We start from the raw sequence: 25,321 nt of genomic DNA on the forward strand, positions 1-25,321 counted from the left end.
TTGGGGTGAAGCTCAGCCCCGCTCCCGCCCCACTGGCCATCTGCTTGTTGTAAGACAGCCAAGTACAGCTATCAGCCTCTTTCCACTTACCGGCTTGCCGGAGTTCTTGCCGTGTCTCCTCTCTGGCCCTTGCCCTGATCCACCCCTTCTCCTTTATTTCTACCTCTTTATTTCTGATAGACTGAGTCTTTTGAAAGCACAGGGCAAGGATTTATTTATCTTTATGCCGCTTTTCCGGGTTCACCGACATGCGGAGAACGGGGCTTAGCAAATTTCCTTGTGAAGACTTTGGTTTCCTCTCCTGCTCTTTTGTCAACCATTCCCGTCTCAGACTCTGGCTCTTGGCTGTACTGTCCATGACTGGCCTTATTGTGGTTCCTCTGAACGGGTCCACCCTCTAGAAACCACCACAATGGCAGTCCCGACTTTTTCTTTAGTGGAATGGCCGAGGGATCACCCAGTCTCACTGGGTAATGATCACATCTGAGATGCCCACAGTACATACCTCCCTTCACTGGCTTTGGCCCAGGTGACACCCTCTGTCACCTGCCTCACCTCCTCTCACCTGCTGTGGGAGGTGTCCAGAGGGAAGCTTTGCTTTTCTAAGAGATTTCTAGTGTGGTCATATGTGAACAAGGCAATTTCAAGATTCTCACAGTATTCTCAGGAATTTTTTTTTTTTTTGAGAGAGAGAGATAGAGAGCAAGCAGAGGAGGGGCAGAGAGAGAGAGAGAGAGAGAGGGAGAGAGAGAATCCCAAGCAGGCTCTGCACTGCCAGTGCAGAGCCTGACTTGGGGCTCAAACTCCTGAACTGTGAGACCATAACGTGAGCCAGAACCAAGAGTCGGATGCCTACCCAACTGAGCCACCTGGGCGCCCCTGTCAGGAAATACTTTTTGAGGCCTCTTGTGTCCAGTGTGAGAGAAGATTAAGGGAAGTGACAAGTACCACTGCCCCAGGGCTAGTGGACAGAAACCTCACCAGTGACCTGATTCCTTTCTGTTACAGTTGCTCCCACCATGGCTGTGGGCCTGTCTTCTGCTCACCAAAGACATGGCCTCGTCTGCTCACAGGTTCATGGCTTGACCCAGAGTATTGCATGTGGCTTAAGCTTGATTACACACTGCTGGGAGGGTGAAGTCTCCAGGCTGCCTTGCAGCGTCTTTATTTCCCATAAGTATGGTTGGAGAGAGAACCCTTCCCTGATTTAAGGTGCTACCCTTATGCTATGTTGCTGAAGCAAGGGACTTCTGTCCCTCAGACCCCCCAGTCTGTCTGCAGACTTCCATCTCTGGACGTGTTAGGCACACGCAGAACCTAGAACTTCAGAAGTGGTAATTCTACTCTTCCATAGGGTTGGGGCTTCTCCTGAGCTGAGGGGCCAGACCTGAGGGGGTGTGTTGAATCCTCAGGCAGAGTGACAAAGGCCTTATCCAACCCAGGTGTCCTTGATTGGTACTGGTGTGTCTTTTCTTGTGGGTTTCTCCATACATTGATGAGTCAGTCACTCAACTGTAAGCCCGGATTTCTTCCATCAGATATCAGAAAACTTTATTAGCTATTTTTAAATTGTGGTCAGAGAGGAAAACTCTTAACTTCAGTTTCTTCATCTGTTCATCTTTAATTTTTTTTAATGTTTATTTATGTTTGAGAGAGAGAGATAGAGAGAGAGAGGGGCAGAGAGAGAGGGAGAGAGAGAATCCCAAACAGGCCCCGCACTGTCAGCGCAGAGCCAGATGTGGGGCTTGAACCCAAGAACTGAGCCAAAATCAAGAGTTGGATGCTTAACCGGCTGAGCCACCCAGGTGCCCCCCTTCATCTGTTAAATAAAGATATTAATAATTCCCTCACATGGTTGGAATGACAAACTGAAATTATTACATATGTCACCTGGTGTAGTACTTAGGACACAGTAGGAGCTAAACAGATACTGGTTCCTTTGCCCCTTCCTTTTTCCTCTGCCCATTTATTTCTAAGTATCTTGTGTGACAGTTAGGAAAGAGTCTCAGCTTTCAATAGATTAGGAAAGTGAACCTACCTCCAAAGATTCATTCACTTGAGTTTATTGGACACATAAAGTACTAGAAAAGTCCAACACAGTAATTGCCAGATTGTTTTCCACTTGACAAGTTGTTCAAGCCAAACCTTTTTGGTGCCAAGTACCTGGATCCAAAAGAAAGCATTTACTCATCCCAGAAGTTTCCAAGCATCCAGATGTCATATACACACAGTGCTTGGCTGACTTAACCTAACACATCTGATTTCATGGAGGTGTGCAAACAGATACCCTGATGTCCTTCTGTGACTTAATACCAAAGTGAGACTTCACTAGGGGGTTCCTGCATATGTTAAATCTTTATCAAATTTACCTCCCAGACCCTAGTCTAAGACAATATTGCCCTTCAAGGAGGTATATTTGGTTGAATAATAAAGAAATGGAAAGGAAATCGTTCATTTGGGAGGTGCTCCTTTTGATCCCTGCAAAGTATACGTGTACAGTCCAACAAATAAGTTGTTGTACAGAAAGGGAGCTCAGAAGCCTCCCAGGATAATTAATGCATTTAATTTCTATGTATTCAAGCAAAACAAAAAAAAAAGAGTTCAAAATGGCTTCTTAGTCCTTGGTTCATTGTACACTTCGCCCTGCTGCCTCGGATGCTCAGAGAGTATATTCTGTTTACATGAAAAGCATCTCTAGAGGTGGCAAGAGTGTGATATGTACCAGCTCTCTGGAAGGAAATTTGGCCACAAACTCATTGATTCTGTTTGACCTCATAGTTTCGTTTCTTGGAATCAATTCTGAGCAAATGACCAGCAACACAGACAGAGACATATGTACAAACATGTTCTTTGTAGGGATATTTATCAAATGGAAAAGTAGGTTATGAGACTTCCAATACAGAACAATCTCAACCATATAAATGCAGTGTGTAGTTGTATGTGTACAAATAGAAATACAAAGACAGAAACATGCTAACAACAGCTTTGGGTGGGCAGCATGATGGAGGGTTTTTGCCTCCACTTTTATACAGTTTTGGGTGTGTGTGTGTGTGTGTTTGTATTTTGCATATTTTTCTATTGTGATTATGAATTATTTTATTTATTTCTGGAACAAATATTAATGGAGTGCTACCTATGTGCCAAACTCTGAGCTGGGTGCTAGAGACGTAGAGAATTTCACTCAAACAAAACCAACACAATCCCTTCCTCCAGGAGTTGACAGATGTTGAACAAATACATGTATAAGAGCAAACAGACATATGTGATAGGGAAGAAGGAAGAATATATTGCAGAAATACCAGCAGAGAGGACAGAATTGCATTTGGAACAGGGGCTAGGGAACTATAACCTGTTTTTGTTTTTACATATTTTTAAAAATGTTTTATTTATTTTGAGAGAGAGAGAGAGAGCAAGAGAGCATGAGAAGGGGAGTGGCAGAGACAGAGGGAGAGAGAGAATCCCAAGCAGCCTCTGTACTGTCAGCACAGAGCCCAACACAGGGCTCGAACTCAGGAACCGAGAAATCATGACCTTAGCCAAGATCAAGAGCCCAATGCTCAACCAACTGAGCCACCCAGGTGCCCCTGTTTTTACGTTTTTAAAGGACTGTAAAGAAAAATAGGAAGAAGAAGAAGATGTTAAAGAGCTATAGGACATTTGCAAAGTAAACTATTTTTACAAGAGAAATGTTTTTTTTCTCTGCCCCTTGACAGAAAAAGTTTGCTGAGTCCTACTTGGGAACATCAGGAGGCCTCTCTAAGGAGATGGCAATAAATCTGGGCACTTACCCACGAGTTAGCAAAAAGAAAAAAAAAAATCCCAACAAAGTCTTATTAGAGGAAACTCGGAAAATGTTTTAGTTAAAAAAAGCTTTTTTATTGGGAATCTGGCTCCTTCTGCAGGTAAGGAGGGAGGTACATTTAAAGGGCATGCTACTATAAATAAGTTTCTTCTGCCAGTCTATGTCCTTTTACCTCAAATGCCTTTAATATATGGTGGGTTTGACTTTAAAATACCGCCAGCTTATTTTCATGTATCTGATCCCGTGGCTTTCTTAGGTCACAGCCAGTTCCACGCTGCACCACTCCGAACGACAATCGCAACTTGTATTAATTGTGCATTTACTTCTGTGCCAGGCGTCCTGCTAGGTACTCTCCTTCCACTGTGCCATGCAACCCTAACAACTCCACAGGATGAGCACATTATCTGACTTTCACAAAGAAGGAGCAACTATCAGAGAAGCCGAATGGGTCGCCCGTGGTCATGCTGCGGGTAATTCGTGAAGCCAGGGCTAAGAGCTGGCTCATCTCACTTTCAAGACGGGGCTCTTTCTCTTATGGCACCTGTCGGTGCGGGCCCCTCCTTCTTCCATGAAGGCCTAATTCATTTCCTGTGTGGTGTTCTCACTATTAAGAGCCCTTCTCGCTCTACCACATTCCCCTCCTTTTGCCTCCATTCCCCCAACTCTGCAAGTAGCCATCGTGGTTTTTAATTTCCTTAAAACCTCAGTGTATTTGGCGGCAGATTTTCTTAATATGCCACTGAGCTTGTTGAGTGGAACTGAAGGGTAATACTCTCTAGCCTTCTAGCTAGTCCCTTATCTGCTGCGTGCTAAAGTAATTTTTGATAACTCCATTGCATTTCAATTTTCCAAATTTATTGTCTTAATTTCCTCTGCTAAAGACAGATTTTAAATGGGTTTAATAGCACAGCCATTTCAGAGGCATCGTTAATTTTCTATTTCTCTTCTCTGTGGATCAGCCCTTCTTCCGTCCATTTCTTCCCCGTCATAGCCTCCCAAAAAAGTGCAGGGGAGGAAAATCTTCCCTCCGCCCTCCCTGGCTGGAAGCCCTGTGAATTAAAGTGACAAAAGACAGATTAACAAGAGGAAAGCAGTTTATTAGCATGTACAATACACGCACACACACAGAAGCACTCCAAAGGGATGGTTAGGACTTCGCCTTAGCATTTTCCCAAAGGACAATACATTTGTAGAGAAGGAACAAGTCCCAGGGGAAGGCAAGAAAGCCTTCCAGGGCTGGCAAATGGTGCAAACTAATGGAAGATAAGGTTGTTGCAGTAAGGTTTGTTATGTTGATGCCTCTTGGTGCTGTCCCTGAGCTGGTAAGAGTCTATGGTGATTACAATCCCAAACCCATTTTTTAGGCAAATGTGAGGGAGGGCACAGAGCTCTCTTTTGGAGTCTGCTGTTTCTCAGCTGTCATCAGCTCAAAATAACCCTTCAACCAAAGTGGCATATTTTGGGGGCAGCATATCTTGACCGCTACCACAGCATTTTGAGAAACGTTTCTTATTCTTTCTAGTTCCTCCTTTTGCCGCGGACAGTGGGTAGCAAAAGCACCAGGCTCGGAGCCAGGAGACCAGAGGTGTGGTGCCAGCAGGTTCTGGGCCAGCAGGGAACTTCCAGAAGAGTCACTGACCTTATCTGGGGCTTGGAGTCCTCATCTACTAAAGCTGAGTTGCTGGAGTCAATATCCAATCTCTGAGATGCATCAATTTGCTGATGTGTCTGGATCGGTCAGGGCGTGGTCAGCAGACAGACATCGTAGCGGTTATTGGAACAGAGAGAATTTAATATAAAGAATTATTAGCTGGGTGAGTGAAATGTGTTTATAAAATGTACCGAGATAGTGAATGCAGGGAGCAGGTACCACCGTGGGACTGGGGGAGTAAAGTAAAGAGATCCGCATTATTGTAACTGCAGAGCTCAGAGAAGGAAACCTGAGGAGCCATAACTCAGATCTCTGGGACCCTGCCTGGCCGGTGTTGGTGTGGGAGGGGAGGAAAGGGCAGGATGTGGCTGGTTCAGCTAATTGCATTCAGTGGCTCCTGTGGAAAGGCATTGCTGCTTCCTGCTGATGGATGCTGGGGTGGAATTTACAGGAGCAGAAACCTCGGGTCCCTTCTTCTTGCTCCAGCCTTTCAGCCTCTCTCTCTAGTGCCCCCTATTGGCAGAGGCCCAGCAGGGACTGTCTGGCAGAGCATAGGTGTTTGTGGACAAAGTAGGAGCTGGAAGGGTGGCTTTGGGGCTGAGTGACAATAGCTTAATAAGTGGCACAATGCTCATCGCTGAGATTTCACACTGCTAGTCTAAAAGCTACTTTTGACCACTGGCCAAAGTCTGGTCCGTAGACATGTTTTGTGTGGCATTCACAATAGTTTACTTAAACATTTGTGTCTGGGCTTATTTAAAAAGATTTTTTTAATGTTTACTTATTTATTTTGAGAGAGAGAGAGAGAGAGAGAGAGAGAGAATGAGCAGGGGAGGGGCAGAGCAGGTGAGGGGCAGAGAAACAAGGAGAGAGAATCCCAAGGAGGCTCTTCACTGTCAGCACAAAGCCCGATGTGGAGCTTGAACTCACGAACCGTGAGATCATGACCTGAGCTGAAATCAAGAGTCGGACACTTAACCGATTGAGCCACCCAGGCGCCCCTATCTGGGTTTATTTTTTAAATCTGAATATGTTCTTCCTGGGAAATCCATACACTTTCATTATTCATGATTTATATTTAAAAAAAAAAAATGAATAGGAAGGCAGTTTGGAAACCAGTGATCAGTTTACACATATGGTGGTAGGGCCCTTAGAGGGTGTGAGAATATTCTCCCAAATCTCACAACCAGTGAATGAAATTTTGTGGTTCTAAGGCCAGGATTCTCCTCACTGCCCGTCAGTGTGCTCCCAGGAGGATGGGTGAGCTCTGGTCTCCCACTCCTCAAAGTGTGGTCCTCGGATCAGCAACACTAGTCTTGTCAGAAATGCAGAATGTCAGGCCCTGCCCCAGACTTACTGAATCATACCTGATTTTTTTTAATTAAAAAAATTGTTTTAATGTTTATTTTTGAGAGAGAGAGAGGGAAAGACAGAGACAGAGAGAGACAGAGACAGAGTGTGAGCCGGGGAGGGGCAGAGACAGAGGGAGACACAGAATCCAAAGCAGGCTCCAGGCTCTGAGCTGTCAGCACAGAGCCCTATGCAGGGCTTGAACCCACGAACTGTGAGATCATGACCTGAGCTGAGGTCAGATGCTTAACTCACTGAGCTGCCCAGGTGCCCCTGAGTCAGTATTTGATTTTACTGCGATCCCGTCATGCTTTCCGTGTGCACAGTAGCATCTGAGACATGCCGAAGATAGCTTTATAGAACAAAGAGAAGCAAACATTAATTGGATGTTACTGTTTTCCTTTGGGGTAGGGCCAGAGTATGAAGTGTACAGGTGGGTTCTCAGCAAGTCTCCTGACAATTATTCTGATTTCCCTCCTCCTTTCCTCCCAATTTATAGGCCCCCACACACGATGCAAACAGCTACATGCACACATATAACCACATGTGCATGCATGCCTACATGATATGCATTCTCTCTTCCTCTCTCTCTCTCTCTCTCTCTCTCTCTCTCTCTCTCACACACACACACACACACACACACACACACACACACTCACTCATGAGCCATTATCATGTGGCCTCTGTTCTCCCCCGCCCGGCCCGAATCCCTCACCTCGTTCCCCGCTGTACACTGTGCTCTACTCACACTGATCTACTTGGACACAGTTGCCCGAACATATCAGGTGCCCCCTTCGCCTCCTCAGTCTTGTGCGCATGCTGCCTGCCACTGCCTGTGATTCACACGCCCAATGACCAAGATGGAAACCTGGCCATCAGCTCAACGTCTGGCTCTTAGAAGCCTTCCCACGTTGAGTAAGGTGTATTCAGGCTGCGCTCATTCTCTGTGTTTGTATAATACCCAACACACACCTTTCATGGAACATCCTTTCTCACTAGGAGATAATCGTATGATTTATGGTTTATCTCCTTGAAAGGAAGGAACCTTGCCCCACTTAGCAAGCAGTTCTGAGGAGGAGCAAACAAGGAAGGAAGAAACTAATACAGAGCTAGTAAGTCTGACCGATGCTTATCTGTAAAGAACAATAAAGCGTAGTGGTTAAACATCGACTCTGAGGTTGGGATTCCCAGATCAAAATCTTGGTACTTCTGCTAGTTGTCTGACCTTCCGGAACTACTTTAGCTCTCTGCAAATCAGTTTTCTTCCCTATAAAACAGTAATGGTATCTGTGGGGTTGTTGTGAACCCCACAACAACTATGCCAGTAGTTAAAAGGGGATCAACTACGCCAGTAAAATGCTTTGCATGAAGCCTGGCTGGTGGTGAGCGCTCACTCTTGCGTTTGCCAGCTGGGTACTATGATGTGATACGTTAGGCTCTTATGATCTATTGCTGTATAACCTGTGGGCTTAAAGCACCCATAGCATTTCCTTTGCAATTTGGGCAGGACTCTCCTCCTCCCTCCCTCCCTTCCTTCCTTACAACATCTGTTCTTTATTCCAAAACATTTATTGACCAGGTATCATGAGAGAACCACAAGGCATTTGTTGGCTGAATGAGATATTGGAAATTCTTGACAAGAAGTTGTGCTGAGGCCAACGCAGTTTGGAAGCTGAACAGACCTAACTTGGAAAAAGATGTTCCCTCTCTGCTCTTATCTGGAAGTCCTAAATTACCAAGTACAAGGGCTTGTGTAAAACTCCATTCTAAGTTGGGCCAGTGGTGATAGCCCAGCAGTCTACCTGGAAGGTGGGGGGAAGGGTGGGGCATCTCAGGTGTGGGGCTCCTGAACGTGGCAATTATGTTAGGTGGGTTACCTAAGTCAGAGGAAGCAGAACCCAGTTCTTTCCTGGTGAGAACCTGGTTGGGCATGGATGGAGTTTGGGTCTTTTCCAATTGGTTAAGGTACTGGATGCTAATTGGAAATTAGCGTGGGGGCCAGGATCTCAGGACCAGGCACAAGGAAGTTATGTGGACTGGAAAGACCAGGTGAAAGTATCAGGGAGGCGGCAGGCTGACCCTCACTTGGGCTTGTGTGGTGGGATTCTGGGGTCATAGCCACAGAAGATGGTTTTAAGATACCCTCATGGTGAGTAAGGCAGTTCTGTTGGACATAGCTCACAATGGCTAAGAACTGAGCAAGATTAAGTCTACAGGGAACCAGATGATGGCGATCCTTAGCTGCTCAGGTCTGGGGAACAGATACACTCATAGTCTAGCAGAGCATACTGACGGACACATCATTTCCATACGGCATGACATATACTGTGAGTTGGGTTTGCAGTCTTGACTCATTTTCTGAAACACACGTGTGGGTGACTTAATATTAGTGGGAAATTGCTCGCTACATTTTCTGGGCTTTGGGCTGGGAAGTGGTGAAATAGGGAGGAGGAGTTATCCTCATTCTATTACTTGTCTGTGGATCCTCCGAGTGTACAGAGAAATGGCAGATTTAGGAACACAGGCTTGGCAACTTACCCTAGACATCCCCATGGTTCATTTCCTTTAGGTCTTTCCCTAAATGTCCTGTCTCAATGAGAGCTTCCTGAACCATCTTATTTAAAATCTCCACCTCCCACCCTGGCTCTCCTGGTTCCCTTCCTTCCCATTATTTTTCTCTATGACTCTTATCAGCCACCTACCAACTGTATATTTTACTCATTTATTATTTCTTTTCCCCAATTGGAACGTAAGCTCTACGAAGGCCAAGATTTTCAGGTGTTTGTACCTCACTGTATGCCCAGTAACTAAAAGAATGCTTACCTAATAATAGGCATTTAATATATACTGTAGACTCATAGGCATATTTCACAAAGTAACAGCATATACAGAAACGTAAAAGGAAATAGCATCTTCCATGGCTTTGAGGTGTGTAAAGGCTGAAAGTGACAATACAGGTGAGTGAAAATAATCTTAATGAACACCATTGACAACACCAAAGCTATCATTTCTTTTCATCTCATGGAATAAAATGATAAAAGAAAGAACTCTGTCATGGGGAAGATAAGACAGAGCGTAGTTAAATCTCTCCTTTTGGGGACCAGCCTTCAAGTTAATCAGCTAATTGAAGCTCTTTGCTTTCTGTCGGCCCTTCCTGGCACACACCTGCAGAAATAAAGCATCTGCAGATCCAGAAGCTTCCTTTCTGTGAAAGACAGTTTGTGTTCACCATTTGGTTTCCAGTCAAGGCCGGGTGAAAGGATACTTATGTAATCTCTATTCCATATTTTGACTTTGTGAAGGATGGTCTGCAAAGTTTCCTTCACAGGTGTGGTAAATCACATCAGGACTTAGCACAGGCATTGATAATTAGTAAGCCCTCAATATTTAGTAGGAAGACATTATCCACATGCTTCTGGGGATGTGCCATGACCGTGAAGATGCTGACTTTCATTGCAATACCATAAACATGTCAATAGCAATATATTTATAGGATATCTTAAATTAACCGATCTTATTATTAGAAGGGAAGTAAAGTTACATGTGTTATAGAAAGGATGCTCATTGCTGGGCTCTTATTACCCTAAGAAATCTGAACATTGGTTGTAGCTTGGAGATGGTCTTTTTTGGGGGGAATAATAACATAGCCAGTCTTATGGGTAGTTGGCATTTTTCACTCACACCCTTTTCTTCCTTCCCATGTTCCTTATACCCTTTTGGTCACACTTTCCCCTTGAAATTCTCTCTTTAAACATAACCCTGCAGGTAAGGATTTTTATCACACAGTCCTTCCTTCCTTCCTTCCTTCCTTTCTTTCTCTTTCTTTTTCTTTTTTTCTTTCTTTCTTCCTTTCCTTCTTTCTCTTTCTTTCTTTCTTTCTTTCTTTCTTTCTTTCTTTCTTTCTTTCTTAAAAATAAAATGACAGCACTACCTTCTGCAGATTATGCCTCTAAAAGAGTCATCTTCAAGAAGGGTACATCAGACCCAGCTATGGTTGATCTATTTTAGTATGTGCACATATGTGGCAACCTGTGAGGCTAGTTTTTCGAATGGCATTCCTAAGAATTTGAATTCATACAGCACTTCTAATTTGCCACGAACATCTGTTATAGTCCACCTTTTATGTCTGTGACGCAGACTCTCTAGAACACATAAAAAGGGGCATTGGATTTTCTAGAACATTGCATGGTTTCTAATGTCTTGTCTTTTCTCTCCACCCTGTCTTCTCTTTCCCCCCACCTTGCAGGGGTGATAGTCTACCTAGGAATGATGGCGGGGGCCTTCGTGCTGGGGGGCCTGGCCGATAAGCTGGGGAGAAAGAGAGTCCTCAGCATGTCTTTGGCCCTCAACGCCTCCTTCGCCTCTCTCTCCTCCTTCGTGCAGGGATATGGAGCCTTCCTCTTCTGCCGACTCCTCTCAGGCATAGGGTACGCAAACGCAGGGCTTTGCTGGACCCTCATAGACCAGTGTTCCATCCATCCTGGCACTATAGCTCCGAGTGGTACTTCTGGAAAACCTTGGACTGGGTTTTGTGTTTGACTTCCAAGATAGTACATTAAAGCTGAACCTTAGAAAGGGGTTAGGTTGTAAAGTCAGTATATAAGGTCAAAATAACCCGACACTGGCCTCACTTTAGCCAGTCTTTCAAATTCACTGGGTTACTTTACCACAGAACTTACGGGTGGGGTGTAAGGTGACTAGGTTTCTGCTAAGCCCATTTTTAGTGTATGACTCGATTCTTTCTTTTTGGCGTTTTCTTTTTGCAGGATTGGGGGTGCTCTGCCCATTGTTTTTGCCTATTTTTCTGAATTCTTGTCTCGGGAGAAGCGAGGAGAACACCTCAGTTGGCTGGGCATCTTCTGGATGACGGGGGGCATTTATGCATCTGCCATGGCCTGGAGCATCATTCCACACTATGGTGAGTGCACTGCCTTCAAAAAGCCCAGGGATCCTTGTCACTATGGCACTTGCATCCAACAACATTTGCCGTCCTCAACCTTATTTCCCAAGCTCACACACAGTTCCTGTATGTGACCTTGATCTCTCTATAGAACTTCCAACGCTGGAAGACACATCACTAATTTCAGTACACACAGCTTTCTGGATAGAATACAATCTGTCCTTCCTGCCTCCCTCCCTCTCTCCTTCCTTCTTTTCTTCGTTCTATTTGAAAGAATTTCAACCTTTATCTCCCCAGCCCTCCTCCCCCTAGCAAGTTAGGCTTTGATAACCCCATTCTCTAGATTCCATAACAAAAGCAAGAGAAGTTGGTGACTTAGCCAAGGTCACGTCCTGGCATGACCTTGAATCCTGGTGCTCTGCCTGCCCCCTGCTCCCATGCGGTACTCTTGTATACTCTCCATTCTAGTGCCTGCCGTCACTCTTGTTTGGCTGCAGAAGTGGGGCAGCCCTTACAGACAAGGTCTTCGATTCAGCTGGGACAATTTTATTATCCTGGATAATTGCAAAAACCAGATTCTCTGGACAGAGACCTGGCAATGTTTACTTTCACAATTGGTTTTGTTAAGAGTAAAGTAGGAAGAACGCGGCAGTTTTGATTTCGATTATGTCTTTTAAACATCCCGGGCAATAAATACCATCAGCGTCCTTAAAATTGTTTTCGGTAAACCCCTGATGATGGGTGAGACTGTGCCATCATTTAGAATCCTGCAGAACTATAGGGGTAGCAGAGAACTGCCCGAAGCTAACCAACACTTCCCTAGCCATTCACCTCCTTGGTGTCCTTGTTTGAAATCTCATCCTCTTTGTGTGTTCTGAGGTGATGGAAGCTCTTGTATATCTTTTTAAGAAGTTCCGGTATAGACACTGCCTACCCTATTAGTTAAGGTGATGCTGGATTCATTACCCTGGTCATCTGATAAATCCTAAAATCTCATTGTTTTAACATAACAGAAGTTTCTCCCTCTTGTAAAATAGGGCTGATATTCCTGATGTGCAGGTGGCTTTGTTCCATCAGCAATATTGGGGCTCAGACTCTTTCCAGCGTGTGATTGCACTGTCTGTAACACGTGGCTTAAAGTCTGCTTGGGGAAAGAGTATGGGCGATTGTACGTGCGTGGTTTTGAAGGGCCAACAGCCCTCTCTGCTTCCATCCCATTGGCCCCAAATCTGTAACGTGATCACCAATACTGCAAAGGACACTTGGCGATGCAATCTTGCCGTGTGCCCGGCAAGTGGAGGAAGCGGGTTTGTGAACGTGGAATCTTTGCCACATCTCGTCTTTGAGAACCCACTGGATTTTCGTATAAGAAATAGAAACAGGGATAATGAAATCAAGGGATGAAGGGTTTTCCAGAGAATTCTGTCACCAGAAGCAGTTCTCCATCATTTTAGATACAAAATCATATTACTCCTAATATCATTTCTGCACTCTGCCTTTCACGCAAACACATACTTTAATGACCTGTATACTATAGTGTTGGTTACATGGGTCAGAGGAATTGCTTCCCCTCCCCGCCAATTCTTGCTATAGTATCATTAACACTGTTAACTCATCCCCATGTGTGAGCTCTAAGAAACTATTGCCACATTTAAATTAAGTAAACAATCTTTTTTTTTTTTTTTTTTTTTTTTTTTTTTTTTTATGGAGGGGAGGCATGTAGGGACAAATAAAACCTGCATAAGAGCTGAGCCAAAGTAGTGATGCTGTGTGGTTGCGGCCAAGTCACTTCATCTCGTCCAGCCATGGTTCCTTCACCTAGAAGCGGAGAGGGAAGGAAGTAAGAGCCATAGAGATCCGTGCCTCTCATTCAGTAATAACTAGGATGCAAAGGGCAGTGCTGAGAATATGTTTAAAATGCTTCTCGTCCTCGAGCTAGCTTCCATCCCAGCAGCACCAACAAGGTCACCCTCCCATTTGCACACTGCTTGTTCCACCAAGGAAGTTCCCCCCGCGCACCTGACCAGGGAGCTTCTGATTGGTTCAGCTTAGGTCATGAGCCCACCTCAGCCAATCACGACACCCCAGAGATGCTGGGTCCTGATTGGTTTCCGGATACTTTTCCCTCCTCTCCGGCATGGGGGGCGGAGTCAGTGCCCCCCAGACCAGGTGTCTGCATTATTATGACCGAGCCCACAGCTTGTGGGGTGTTGTGAGAGGGGCTACCCACAATGGTCCCTGCACGGTGCATCGCTTTTTCACTTTGCTTTACGTGTACAAGCACACACTGATGTCTGGGGGTCTGGTTGCTAAGGAAGCAATACTAGGATTCGAGTTGGGAGCGTGTTGACCAAGTCTGAATGGGATGCCCATGGCGGAGGGGCCACATAGCTGCTGGCTGGCCTTTGCTGGCTGACATCAGGGCTCCTGGTGAAATATTTTACCCCAAACGGACAGGATGTGTTTCCTGTTCGCAGGCTTGTATGAAATCTGTGACTTTTATAGTCCCTTTTTAACATACAAGCCTCTGGGATGATTATGCTTCATTGAAACAAGCATTAACTGGGGCGGGAAGCCCACGCTAGGAACATGGGAGACTAGAATGACCTTATCACAGGAGTGATTATTTACCTTAAGCCTCATTTTACCGGGACCAGATGTCCTGTCCACAGTGAACCAGACATTTGATGATGTTTCTCAATGTGCCTAAGACATTAATCCTCTCACACCCCTCCCCTGAGCAGGGACACACGCCAGGGGAACTAAAGAAAGGAGACTCATGTTTGTGTTTGGCTTGTGCAACCCACTTAATTGCTTTTGCAGGAATGAAGTGATGGGAGGTCTTGGCACCAGGAACTCAGGCGACTGAGTCATTGAGAAAGAAGATTACAAAACTCAGACTGTTTTCCTGGGAATTCATGGGCACAGTCCAGAAAAAAAAATATGAATATATTATGGAAGATGAATTCCCATTGTAGTCAGCACCACCAGCTGTTTGTGAAATCATGACGGAGGGCAAGCTAAAAGATCAGTAACCAGAACAATCCCTGTCTCCAAATTAATAGTTGCTACATATATTTGGAAGCAGTTCACTGTTTAAGTTTATTTAATTTAAGGTCCCAAAGATCTGCCTAATGAACGTGATAAATGCAGGTTAGTAAAGCCACCATAAAAACCATAGAGGCATAAAGGAATAATGGATTTTAGATAATTTACACATATTTTCATGAAGAAAAAAGTTTGTCTTGGGCAGAATGCTTTAGAAACACACCTGCTTCTGCTCTCCTTCCCTCATTGTCCACCTGAGTTTCACTGCTGTGTAGTTTTGATCAACTTGACTTCTAATTACTCCAGACTGGCTTTTGGACATGAGCTGCAAATGTGTAAATATGACTATGGTTTTATCTTCCCCTTTCTAGTGTTGCTCTCAGGAGGAAGGAAAGGCTTTTTAATTAAAATTAAAACACACAAACCCCAGGGACAGCATGCTGTGCAAAACAGAGATTTGGTTCCCGTTGAGAAAGTTGGATGAAGTGTGTATTGTGTGACCAAATGTGTCACGGTGGTTTCAGTCCCTCTTTCCCCCCCAACCTGGGATTCCGTCTGGCTCGTCCTTTAATTGCTCCAAGTAGGAAGAATCAGCAGAAACAGCAGTGCAAGTAGACCGAGTTGAAGCACAATGAGAGGAATAGAGCATTCAAGACATTCACTGCCCACCACGGAGTTGGCCATATGGTGTATTCTGAAGTGTAAACATACCTCATTTTATTGCACTGCATTTTACTGTGCTTCACAGATAGTAAATGGAGTAGTTACTTTGTGTCCCAGCAATGATTACCCTCCGAACTTGAGAAATCAATATATTCATTTATACAGTTCTGTCTTAAAAATATGCTGTTGGAGTGTCTTCAAAGCTGCTCTGAGTGGCATGAGAAAACCAATCTATTTTATAACGTTGGATTTTTAAAAAAAAATTTTTAATGTTTATTTTTGAGAGAGAGACAGAGCATGAGGTGGGGGGGGGGGGTGGGGGGTGCGGGGAGAGAAACTGAATCCAAAGCAGGCTCCAGGCTCCAAGCTGTCAGCACAGAGCCCGACACAGGGCTCAAACCCACAGGCAGCAAGATCATGACGTGAGACGAAGTCGGATGCCTAACTGACTGAGCCACCCAGGTGCCCCTAACCTTGGATTTTTTTTTTTAAAAGCAATTCTTTTGCTGATCTTTGCTGATATTCATCTATTTCAGTCAACAACTTCGGCACTAAGTATCATGTAGCTATTTCCAAACAAATCAAATCTACCCTCAAAGCAGATGAATGATTATTGTTTGCCAGAAGCTTTTGTACCCAGCAAATCTGTGGTGATAGTGTTACCTGCATTCTGCAGCTATGAAAACCCACCAACACAGTAATGATGTGAGAAAGCCAGGATTTATACTCTGATCTATGTGACTACAAATGTCTAGGCTGTTTCCTCTGTGCTACCATTCCTGAAAAGAGGGACTTTTGCGACCCATGGGCACATTTGAAATAATGTTTTGTAGATCCCGAAGCAATTTCTAAAAATGAATTTTAGAGTGCTTTTAATAACCAATGCTGAGTAGGAGCTAGTCTCTCCATTTCAGTGATGATAGAATTCATTTGAATTTGGAAGCCCCATCTCTTTAAAATTAAAAAAAAAAAAGTAATATAGGCATACCTTGGAGATATTAGGAGTTCAGTTTCAGACTGCTGCAATAAAGCAAATATCAGAGTAAAGTGAGTCAAGTGAATTATTTGGCTTCCAGTGCATACAGCAGTTATGTTTATACCAAATTATACTGTATTAAGGGCACAGTAGCATTATGTCTAAAAAATGTACACATCCTAATTAAAAAAATACTTTACTGCTGAAAACATGCTCACCATCTCCTGAGCTTATGGCAAATCATCACAGATCACAGAGCCCCGTTACAAATATGGTAATAATGGAACGTTTGAAATATTTCTAGAATTACCAAGGCCTGACACAGGCACACAAAGGGAGTGGATGCTGATGGGAAAATGGTGTCAGTAGATTTGCTCAACACGGGGTGGCCACAAACCTGCAATTTGCAAAAACCGCAGTATCTGTGGAACACGATACAACGGGGTGTGCCCGTATTATGGCCGACGGTGTTTTTCAAAGTGTGGGTCCTGAAATCCTTTGCGTTAGAATCACCCGGAGCTGGTATTGCCCTTTGACCTGCGTAAGAGGGATCCCCAGGGTCATGTAAGGCCCTGATCTGGCTCTCCTTCAGCCATACCCCTTCCTATAAGGCAAGGCGTCCCTGAAGAGTGATCACCCTCCTACCACATCATGCTCTGGTGCTCAGAACCCAGGAATTCCCACTAAACTCAAGGAATCATGACAAGGGCACTCATTCTCATTGTGGTGGAGCGAGATTTGTTCACGTGGGTCAACGCAAGGCCCCTCACTCTGTGGGAGGGGCTAGGAGAAGGAAAGGAAAGGAATCCTGCAAGGGTAGGTCGGGGCACCTTTTTTGTCAAGGCCAGGGAATAGAACATCTGTTATTTAACAGTTTGTTTAACTTAAGTTTTTTAGAAGTTCATTTATTTATTTTGAGAAAGAGAGAAAAAATGAGCGGGGGAGGGGCAGGGAGAGAGGCGGGGTGGAAAGAGAGGATCCCCAGCAGGGTCCGCGCTGTCACTGGCGTTAAATTTTAATGAATATATCGAAATAGGGGATGCTGCCTTCCTTTGTACTCTTGGCCGAGAGAACGGGCCTGGCCCACCCTGGGGGGCTGTTGGCATGCACTTTCCCAGAGCCCATTCCAGACTTCTGCATCAGAAGCTGGGGGGACAGGCGGGGGCCTGCACTTTAACCTGCTCCCCAGACGATGCTCTCGCGCCCTAAGCTGAGAGCCAGGGCTGGAAGGTGACTCTGAGATCATGTCCAAAGTGCTCTGGCTGCTTCTTCGCAGGCTGGGGCTTCAGCATGGGCACCAATTACCACTTCCACAGCTGGCGGGTGTTTGTCATCATCTGCGCTCTGCCCTGCACCGTGTCCATGGTGGCCCTGAGGTTCATGCCAGAGAGCCCACGGTTCCTGCTGGAGGTGAGTCAGCACCCCCACCGCCCCCACCCCATGTGAGAGCCCTTTAGCCCCGCGTCCCCTCCTGCCTGCAGGTTGCAAACCACCCCCTCTGTTGGCCGACCCGGCCCATCATTATGTCTGGCTTCACTGCCATCCGCGGTGGCCACGCACCCTGGATCGCAGACTGTCAGGGGTGGAGGGGCGCAGGGGCTCCCCGAGTGCAGAGTGGGACAGGGCTCCCCCAGGCTGGGTGGCGGTGGAGGGGGCTTCTCGACACTGCCTCCAGCCCCCACTCTCTCCAGAGGCTCTTGAAAGCGGTGGGGTGTTTTTTCAAGTGGCTGCAGCAAGATCTGTGGCAATACTTGTGTGGTTCCCAAGTCCATGAGGACTCTTGACCATCCGGACCATCTGAGAGTTTCTGCTGGTGTCTTGAGAGAAGAATCCTTCCAGCTCGGGGTGGGGTGGGGCACTTGGGCTTGTGGTGGTCAGACAGGGTGGGGCTGGCAGAGGAGAAATCTCTTCCACCCCCAATTCTGAGTCCACTTATGTGTCTCCTTCTAGATCTTTCTACAGAGTGATCAGCTTGTCAAATTCCCTTTTGTCCCGTTGATCAGGGGCAGACACGGCAGGGGTTTTGTTGTTGTTGTTTGTTTGTTTGTTTGTTTTCATTTTGTTTTAACCAGGGATATCTCAAAATACACCCTTTGTTGTGTATTAGTTTCAAAGGACTCTGTTACAAACCGAGTGGCTTAAAGTAACAGAAATTGTCTCACAGTTCTGGAGGCTGGAAGTCCAACATCAAGGTGTCAGCTGGGCCACGTTCCCTCTGAAGTCTGTAGGGCAGTCCTTCCTTGCTTCTTCCAGCTTCTGGTGCTTTGCCGGCAGTCGCTTGGCTCACGGCTGCCTCACTCCACTTCCTGCCCGAGTCATCCCAGGTGGTCTCCTGGTGTGTGTCTATATTCCTATGGCTGGCTTTTTATAAAGATTCCAGTCGAACCACATTAGGGGCCCACGCTGCTCCAGGAGGACCTTGTCTTAATTACATCTACAGCAACCCTCTTTCCAAATAGGGTCATGTTCCAAGGTCCTGGGGTGGGAGGAACACAATTCAATTGTAACCTATTGCTGCTTTGCTCTCCCTAGTCAGAGAGGAACGTGGCTCCCACTTAGTGGTCCATGCAATTTTTAAAAAATGTTTGTTGGGGCGCCTGGGTGGCTCAGTCGGTTAAGCGTCCGACTTCGGCTCAGGTCATGATCTCACAGTCTGTGAGTTCAAGCCCCGCATCGGGCTCTGTGCTGACAGCTCAGAGCCTGGAGCCTGTTTCAGATTCTGTGTCTCCCTCTCTCTCTACCCCTCCCCTGTTCATGCTCTGTCTCTCTCTGTCTCAAAAATAAATAAACGTTAAAAAAAAAAAGTTTAAAAAAATGTTTGTTTATTTTTGAGATTGAGAGCACCAGAGGGGGAGGAGCAGAGAGAGAGAGGGAGACAGAGGATTTGAAGCGGGCTCCACACTGTCAGCAGCAACCCCGACTCGGGGCTCAAACTCACAAACCGTGAGATCATGACCTAAACTGAACTCGGACACACAACCGACTGAGCCACCCGGATGCCCCAGCAGTCCATTCAACTTTACAACTAGGAGTGTTGTACTGTGTGATGGGAATAGTGTATAATGGAGTAATGTCTCACATTTTTTACAATTTTAAAAAAGTGTTTATTTTTGAGAGAGAGCATGAGCGAGGGAGGGGCAGAGAGAGAGAGAGGGAGACACAGAATATGAAGCAGGCTCCAGGCTTGAGCTGTCAGCACAGAGCCCGACGCGGGGTTCGAACCCACGAACTACCGTGAGATCATGAGCCGAACTTGGACACTTAACCAACTGAGCCACCCAGGCGCCCCGAGTAGTGCCTCCCATTTGCACCTGGAAGGCGCTACCCTGTTATCCTTCCAAGATGGGCTGGGGGCGGACATTAGTCGTAGTCCTTCATGAGCCCTGGATGGCCGCGAGTCCCTGTCTAATCACCACACACTCAGATGCATAGGGTTTCCAGCCCTACTCAGCCACAGATTTCTCATTCCTCTATGCTTGCTTTAACCAGATGGGCAAACACGACGAAGCCTGGATGATCCTCAAGCAAGTGCATGACACCAACATGAGGGCGAAGGGGGCCCCCGAGAAGGTGTTCACGGTGAGTGTGTGGCATCTATGCCAACAAAGGGGGGGACTGTCCTTTTTCGCTAGCTTGTCTTGCTAAAAATTAATTTTATTCTATTATTATATTAATTGGACAAAGGAAGTATACAGTAAAACCCCTGACCTTCTATGGGGATAAGCATATGTACATATATTTACATTGACATATTTTTAAGAGTACTCATAAGCATTCTGTCTGTTGTCTCAGAATTATCCTTTTTAAAACATGTTTATTTTTGAGAGAGAGAGAGAGAGAGAGAGAGAGAATGAGCAGGCGAGGGGCAGAGAGAGAGGGAGACACAGAATCCAAAGCAGACTCCAGGCTCTGAGCTGTCAGCACAAAGTTCAACGTGAGGCTCGAACCCACGAACCACGAGATCATGACCTGAGCTGAAGTCACATGCTTAACCTACTGAGCCACCCAGGCACCGCACAGAATTATCCTTTTAATAAACATTAATGTTGGGAACATTAACACAGTTTCTCTGGACATGTCCGGGAATACTAGAAATTTATTTACCCTGTTTTGTTACTTTGTTCCTGTTAACATTGTTGCAGTGACCCTTCTCACCCACGTGGTTGCTTCCCCTTCCAGTTCTGGGGTTGGTTTTCCAACTAGACTCCTAGAAATAAAATGACTGGCTCAAAAAGCACTAGGATTTTTATAGCTCTTGAGTTATCTTGCCAAATTACATTTCAGTCGGATTGTGCCAATCTAAGTGTTGCAAGCAACAGGAGAGCCGTTTCTCTTAGGCTGAATTTTGTTTCTTGCTGGTTTAATAAGTGAGGAACTTGTGAGCGTCAGTTTCCACGACGAAGATGTCCTGTTAGTTACCACGGTCTATGCTCCCCTGGCCAAGGTCTGTGGCCGGTGAGGGAGGAATGGCTCACTGAGGGTCTCTGAGCACCTGTTTGCATAACTTCCTTTCAGGCTGACTTCAAATCCATTTCCACAAGGAAGCCCTCCCGGGGGAACCGCCTCCAGCTCCGATTCACTGCTTTCTCTTCTTTGGCCTCTGCCATCGATTCTGGACAGAACACTTGTCCTTGTTAACTGTTGCTTACAAGCCCCAAGGCTCAGGCAGGACCATGTGGTGGCTAAGAATCCACAACCCAGAGCAAGACAGTCTGGGTCCAAATCCCAGTTTTGATACTTTCTAGCTGTGTGGGCTTAGGCAAGACACTCTCTCTGCCTCAGTTTCCTTCTTGTGAAAAAAAACCCGATAATAATATCTGTAAATATGGTTATGGTAAGGATTGAATAAATGACCTAAGCCAGTATCTGCCTTGGAGCAGGGGCTACATAAGTGTTAATTATTATTGAAAAATGTTATGACCTGTTATTTTTCATAAATTAAACCAAGCAATAAATGGCTGCTGTTCAATGGCCTGTTTCTGTCGATTCCAATGCTCCTAAAAATATCTAAAATATGAGACCAGTGCTTTTATGACACACATTTATTAAGAAGCACGACTAACAGAAACACTCCAAGTGAAAGATGTTAAGGGCGTGCATGGTCCTCCCAGGACCCCCACCCCTACCGCTGTCTGCGATGGGTTGTAATCCTGCAGGCGTGGACACCAGATGTTAGTGGGGCTCCCTGCCCACTGGGCGTGCTTGGCTCCATCCTGCCCCCCCTCCCCATCCCCACCCATGCCACAGACTGTTCTCCAAACTCCTGCTTATTCCTTAGAGACAGACACAAAGACATACACATATAGACACACACACATTCAGACACACAGACACATGTATACAAACACACACACACAGACACAAAGACACATGCACACACAGACAGACACAGACACACGTCATTTGTTCCAGGCATTTGCGAGTTTAATAGCCTTCCTGACAATTTAGGAACTTCCTCACAGAGCACACAGCCTTCTACCCCTTCCCCTGCCTTTTCCTCCTGCCTTTTCTCTCTTTCCCCTGCCCTCCCTCTGACTCATGCGCCACAGGTCACTGGTCTCTGTCATTCCCTGAGCTGTCAAGCAGTCTGTTGGTGTATTTACTCCAAGCAAACCCAGAACCCTCCTGAGAGGTGTCTTGCTGGATGATTGCTCTCTGCCTCGTTTGTGCACCTGTCCCTGCCTTTCCCAGTAGCTGTAAACTCTTCCTGGCCTCCGTCTCACCCAGGTGGCCCTGTGGTATCTGACACGCGGTGGCTTCCCTGACTGCTGCTTCTGGAAGGACCGCTTCTAAATCAACCGTGTGGGTTTGCCAGACCAGGAGTGGTTTTTAGGGAAGCAATCCCACATTCTCTCTTAACGTGTTCAACCTTAAGCAGCCTAATTTTGAGGAAGGAGGTCTCAGCCTGGAAATCAATAAACCGGAAGCCTCTGGTTTCCAAAGGCAAAAACTCAGCCTTTCCCTCGTGCCCTAGAGCCCCTCACCTTGGGGATGGACGTGTATCTCGAGGAAGAGTTCAGGCCGGGATCCCTGAGTGGGGAGGTGGGTACTGTGACCCGTGGGCATTTTGTTACTCCAGCCCACATGCTGGTCCACGAGTCTTTAGGCATCACCCCTGCTTTTAGTAATTTTCTTCTAACAGGAGAGAGAATTAAAAAGGTTGTGGCCTCAGCATTCCCTGCTGACTTTGTAATCCTCTTAATTATGTAGAAGTGAGTGAGTGGATGGGCCAGGGGGAAAGAAAAGAAAGAACAATCAGAAAGTGCTGACAGGTCAGAGAGCAGTGGCAGTCGGGAGTGAACTCCAGCCGGATGGGGTTAACTGCTTTGGTCCCAAGTGCTCCCCGCAGCTAATGAAGGCATGAGCAGGAGAGCGACAGATGCCGGGTCCTCGCTTTCGCCTTTGAGCTGCCGGGATTCAGGACACGCTACCCTAAAACATGGCACCTTGGCATATTGAGTGTCTTAAACTGAAGGAGTTTGGGAAAATGGCAGAGGCAGGAAGGTCACTCTGACCTCTCCCCACTCACCCTTCTTCCCTGGAACAGGTCGTTAATCTGCTGTGTGAAGTTACTATCCCTGTACCAGGAGGAAAGAAGACATTCTTATCACTAGAGATGGGGGGGGGGGGGGGGGAGGGATCACGAGAAGGCTGTGTAAACAAACATTTGTTTGTAAATCAACGCTTTGGTCCCAGTTACTTCTTCACCATTTACTACCCTTGGCCCAAACCCCTTTGTCTTGTCAATTCTTTACAAATTCCTTGGTTCCTGATCTAAAAGGAATAAAAGCTTTCTGCTCTGCTCACTTCTTCGTTCTCTTTGGAAGGCTCCCTGTACATGTTAAAATTCAATCGAATGTGTAGGTTTTTCTCCTGTTAATTTATCTTTGTCAGTTTAATTTTCACACCCAGCCTGGGATGCTAAGAGGGGTGAGGAAAACTTTCTGCTTCCCTACAAAGCCCTAGATTTCAGCCACCCCATTTACTGACTGCCTCCCAAGTTTCGGAACTGCCCCCTGGCAGGTGTCCCCAGTGAAATGTTCTGCACGGCTGGGGTGAACACAGGCTGTGTCCTGATTTAGACCCAATCAAAGACAAGTATCCTAGTTAATTGTAAATTAGAGTAATTTTGCTTGAAGTTGTTAACACACTCAATCCCTAAATCCCTGGGGAATAGGGGGAGCAACGAAGGGAAAAGATTGCATTTGAGTGTCCATCTTCATGCTTTGGAGTCTGATTTTTGATTGCTTCCTGATTTTGGTGTCAGCCTTCCTCTCTGACCTCTTTTGGCTGCAGCAAGGGCTCATGGTTTCCCTGCAGGTGTCTGATAACATGAAGCCCAGTTCTGCTGCAGGACCTGTGTGTCCACCCTCCTGTGTCCCCAGGCAGAGAGATTTGCAATGGACCTGTGGATGGTTGGACACACCCAGGAGGCTCTCAGTGTGCTCATGTCCCTCCAATTTCAGGAAGATGCTTTTACCAGATTCTCAAAGGAGTGCCCGGCACTCCCCCAAGTTTAAGAATTACTGCTTTTAGGGTTTAGAAAAGCATAGCTGTGCTGTCCTCGACCTAGTGCTCAGAGTTAATGAGTCCATTGTCCATACCCGGGGTCTGATTTTTCCCTGTGGACTTCCAGCCCTGTCTCCTCACGTGTCCTCACGTTCTCAGATGGCTAAAGAAAGCGATGGAGACACTCTTGTGACTAAAACCTTTATCCCTAGACAAGTTTGTTGGAGAGGGTGATGGAAACTCTGAATTTTTTTTGAATGTTCTTCTGTTTTCCCCCTGAATATGTCTGCAAGCATGAACCTTGGCTAAAAAGAGTTTGTGTGGTTGGGAATCTCCCTAACATGATGGTTGGTTGTAGAATTCAGTGGTTGCTTTAAACATGGGTTAACTTGACAGACACTGTGTTGGTGAGTCAGGATTGCTCACAGGGGCTACCTGGTGACATTGGACAAGTCAACACTTTGCAGGGTGCTTGAGAGGGATCACTGAGATATATAACCTTATCCCTACTCCGCATTTATTTGGTTTCTACCAGGAAAACCAGAGACAGCAAGGAGGACATGATTTCTTCCATTCTGCTGTGTTTAAAAAAAATATCTTCAGTAGTGGGGCATCTGGCTCAATCAGTTAAGCCTCTGACTCTTTTTTTTTAATTTAAAAAATTTTTTATTTATTAAAAAAATTGTTTATTTTTGAGAGAGAAAACACATGAGTAGGGAAGGGGCAGAGAGCAGGGGAAAGAGAGGATCTGAAGGGGGCTCTGTGCTGACAGCAGAGAGCCTGATGTGGGGCTCAAACTCAAAACCATGAGATTGTGACCTGGGCCACCCAGGTACCCCAAGCATCTGACTATTTATTTTGGCTCAGATCCTGATCTCACAGTTCGTGAGACTGAGCCCTGTATTAGGCTCTGCACTAACAGTGCCTAGGATTCTCTCTCTCTCTGCCTCTCCTCTCTCTCTCGGTCTCAAAATAAATAAATAAACATTAAAAAAATATCTTAAGTAGCAACACCTTCCCCAACACACACACACACCATTGCTTATATGGGTCCTAGACTTCTGTGATGTTAATAGTTAATACCTATTAAGGATTGATTTGTGGATTTCAAGGTGGAGTCAACTCTAGTGTAGGCAAATCAGATACAGATGGGAATTCAGTGTAGTATGTCTGACGAATATAAATTTCTCAAAAGCATGATCTAATGAAAAGATGGGTTCATCTTGTCTGCGGTAGGACGTACCTGTCTGGGAAAGAGCCCTAAGAGAGGCCATGTCCATCTTTGGTTAAGATCACTGAACTAGAGGGTCATCAAAGGGTCCCGTAGCCCTTGATAATGTACGTAAAGTCAGTTACACTAAATGAAACATTGAAAAGTGTGACACAAAGCGGGGTTAAGATTGTCTCCATCGTCTTTGTTTT

The 25,321-nt window shown here is 45.8% G+C and overlaps 1 protein-coding gene across 2 annotated transcripts in view; it reads left to right on the plus strand.

The window, feature by feature from the left end:
* The window catches only part of SV2B (synaptic vesicle glycoprotein 2B), a 194,243-nt gene that overhangs the window by 133,316 nt on the left and 35,606 nt on the right, over nucleotides 1–25,321 (plus strand). For both annotated transcript variants that reach the window (XM_060617724.3, XM_060617727.3), the window contains exons 3-6: nucleotides 11,050–11,230; nucleotides 11,570–11,721; nucleotides 17,667–17,800; nucleotides 19,880–19,969. In XM_060617724.3, the coding sequence (XP_060473707.2) occupies nucleotides 11,050–11,230; nucleotides 11,570–11,721; nucleotides 17,667–17,800; nucleotides 19,880–19,969 (557 nt within the window). The remainder of the gene's footprint in view (nucleotides 1–11,049; nucleotides 11,231–11,569; nucleotides 11,722–17,666; nucleotides 17,801–19,879; nucleotides 19,970–25,321) is intronic.

Source organism: Panthera onca, chromosome B3 (assembly GCF_046562875.1).
Source record: "Panthera onca isolate mPanOnc1 chromosome B3, mPanOnc1 haplotype 2, whole genome shotgun sequence".
NCBI lineage: Eukaryota > Metazoa > Chordata > Mammalia > Carnivora > Felidae > Panthera > Panthera onca.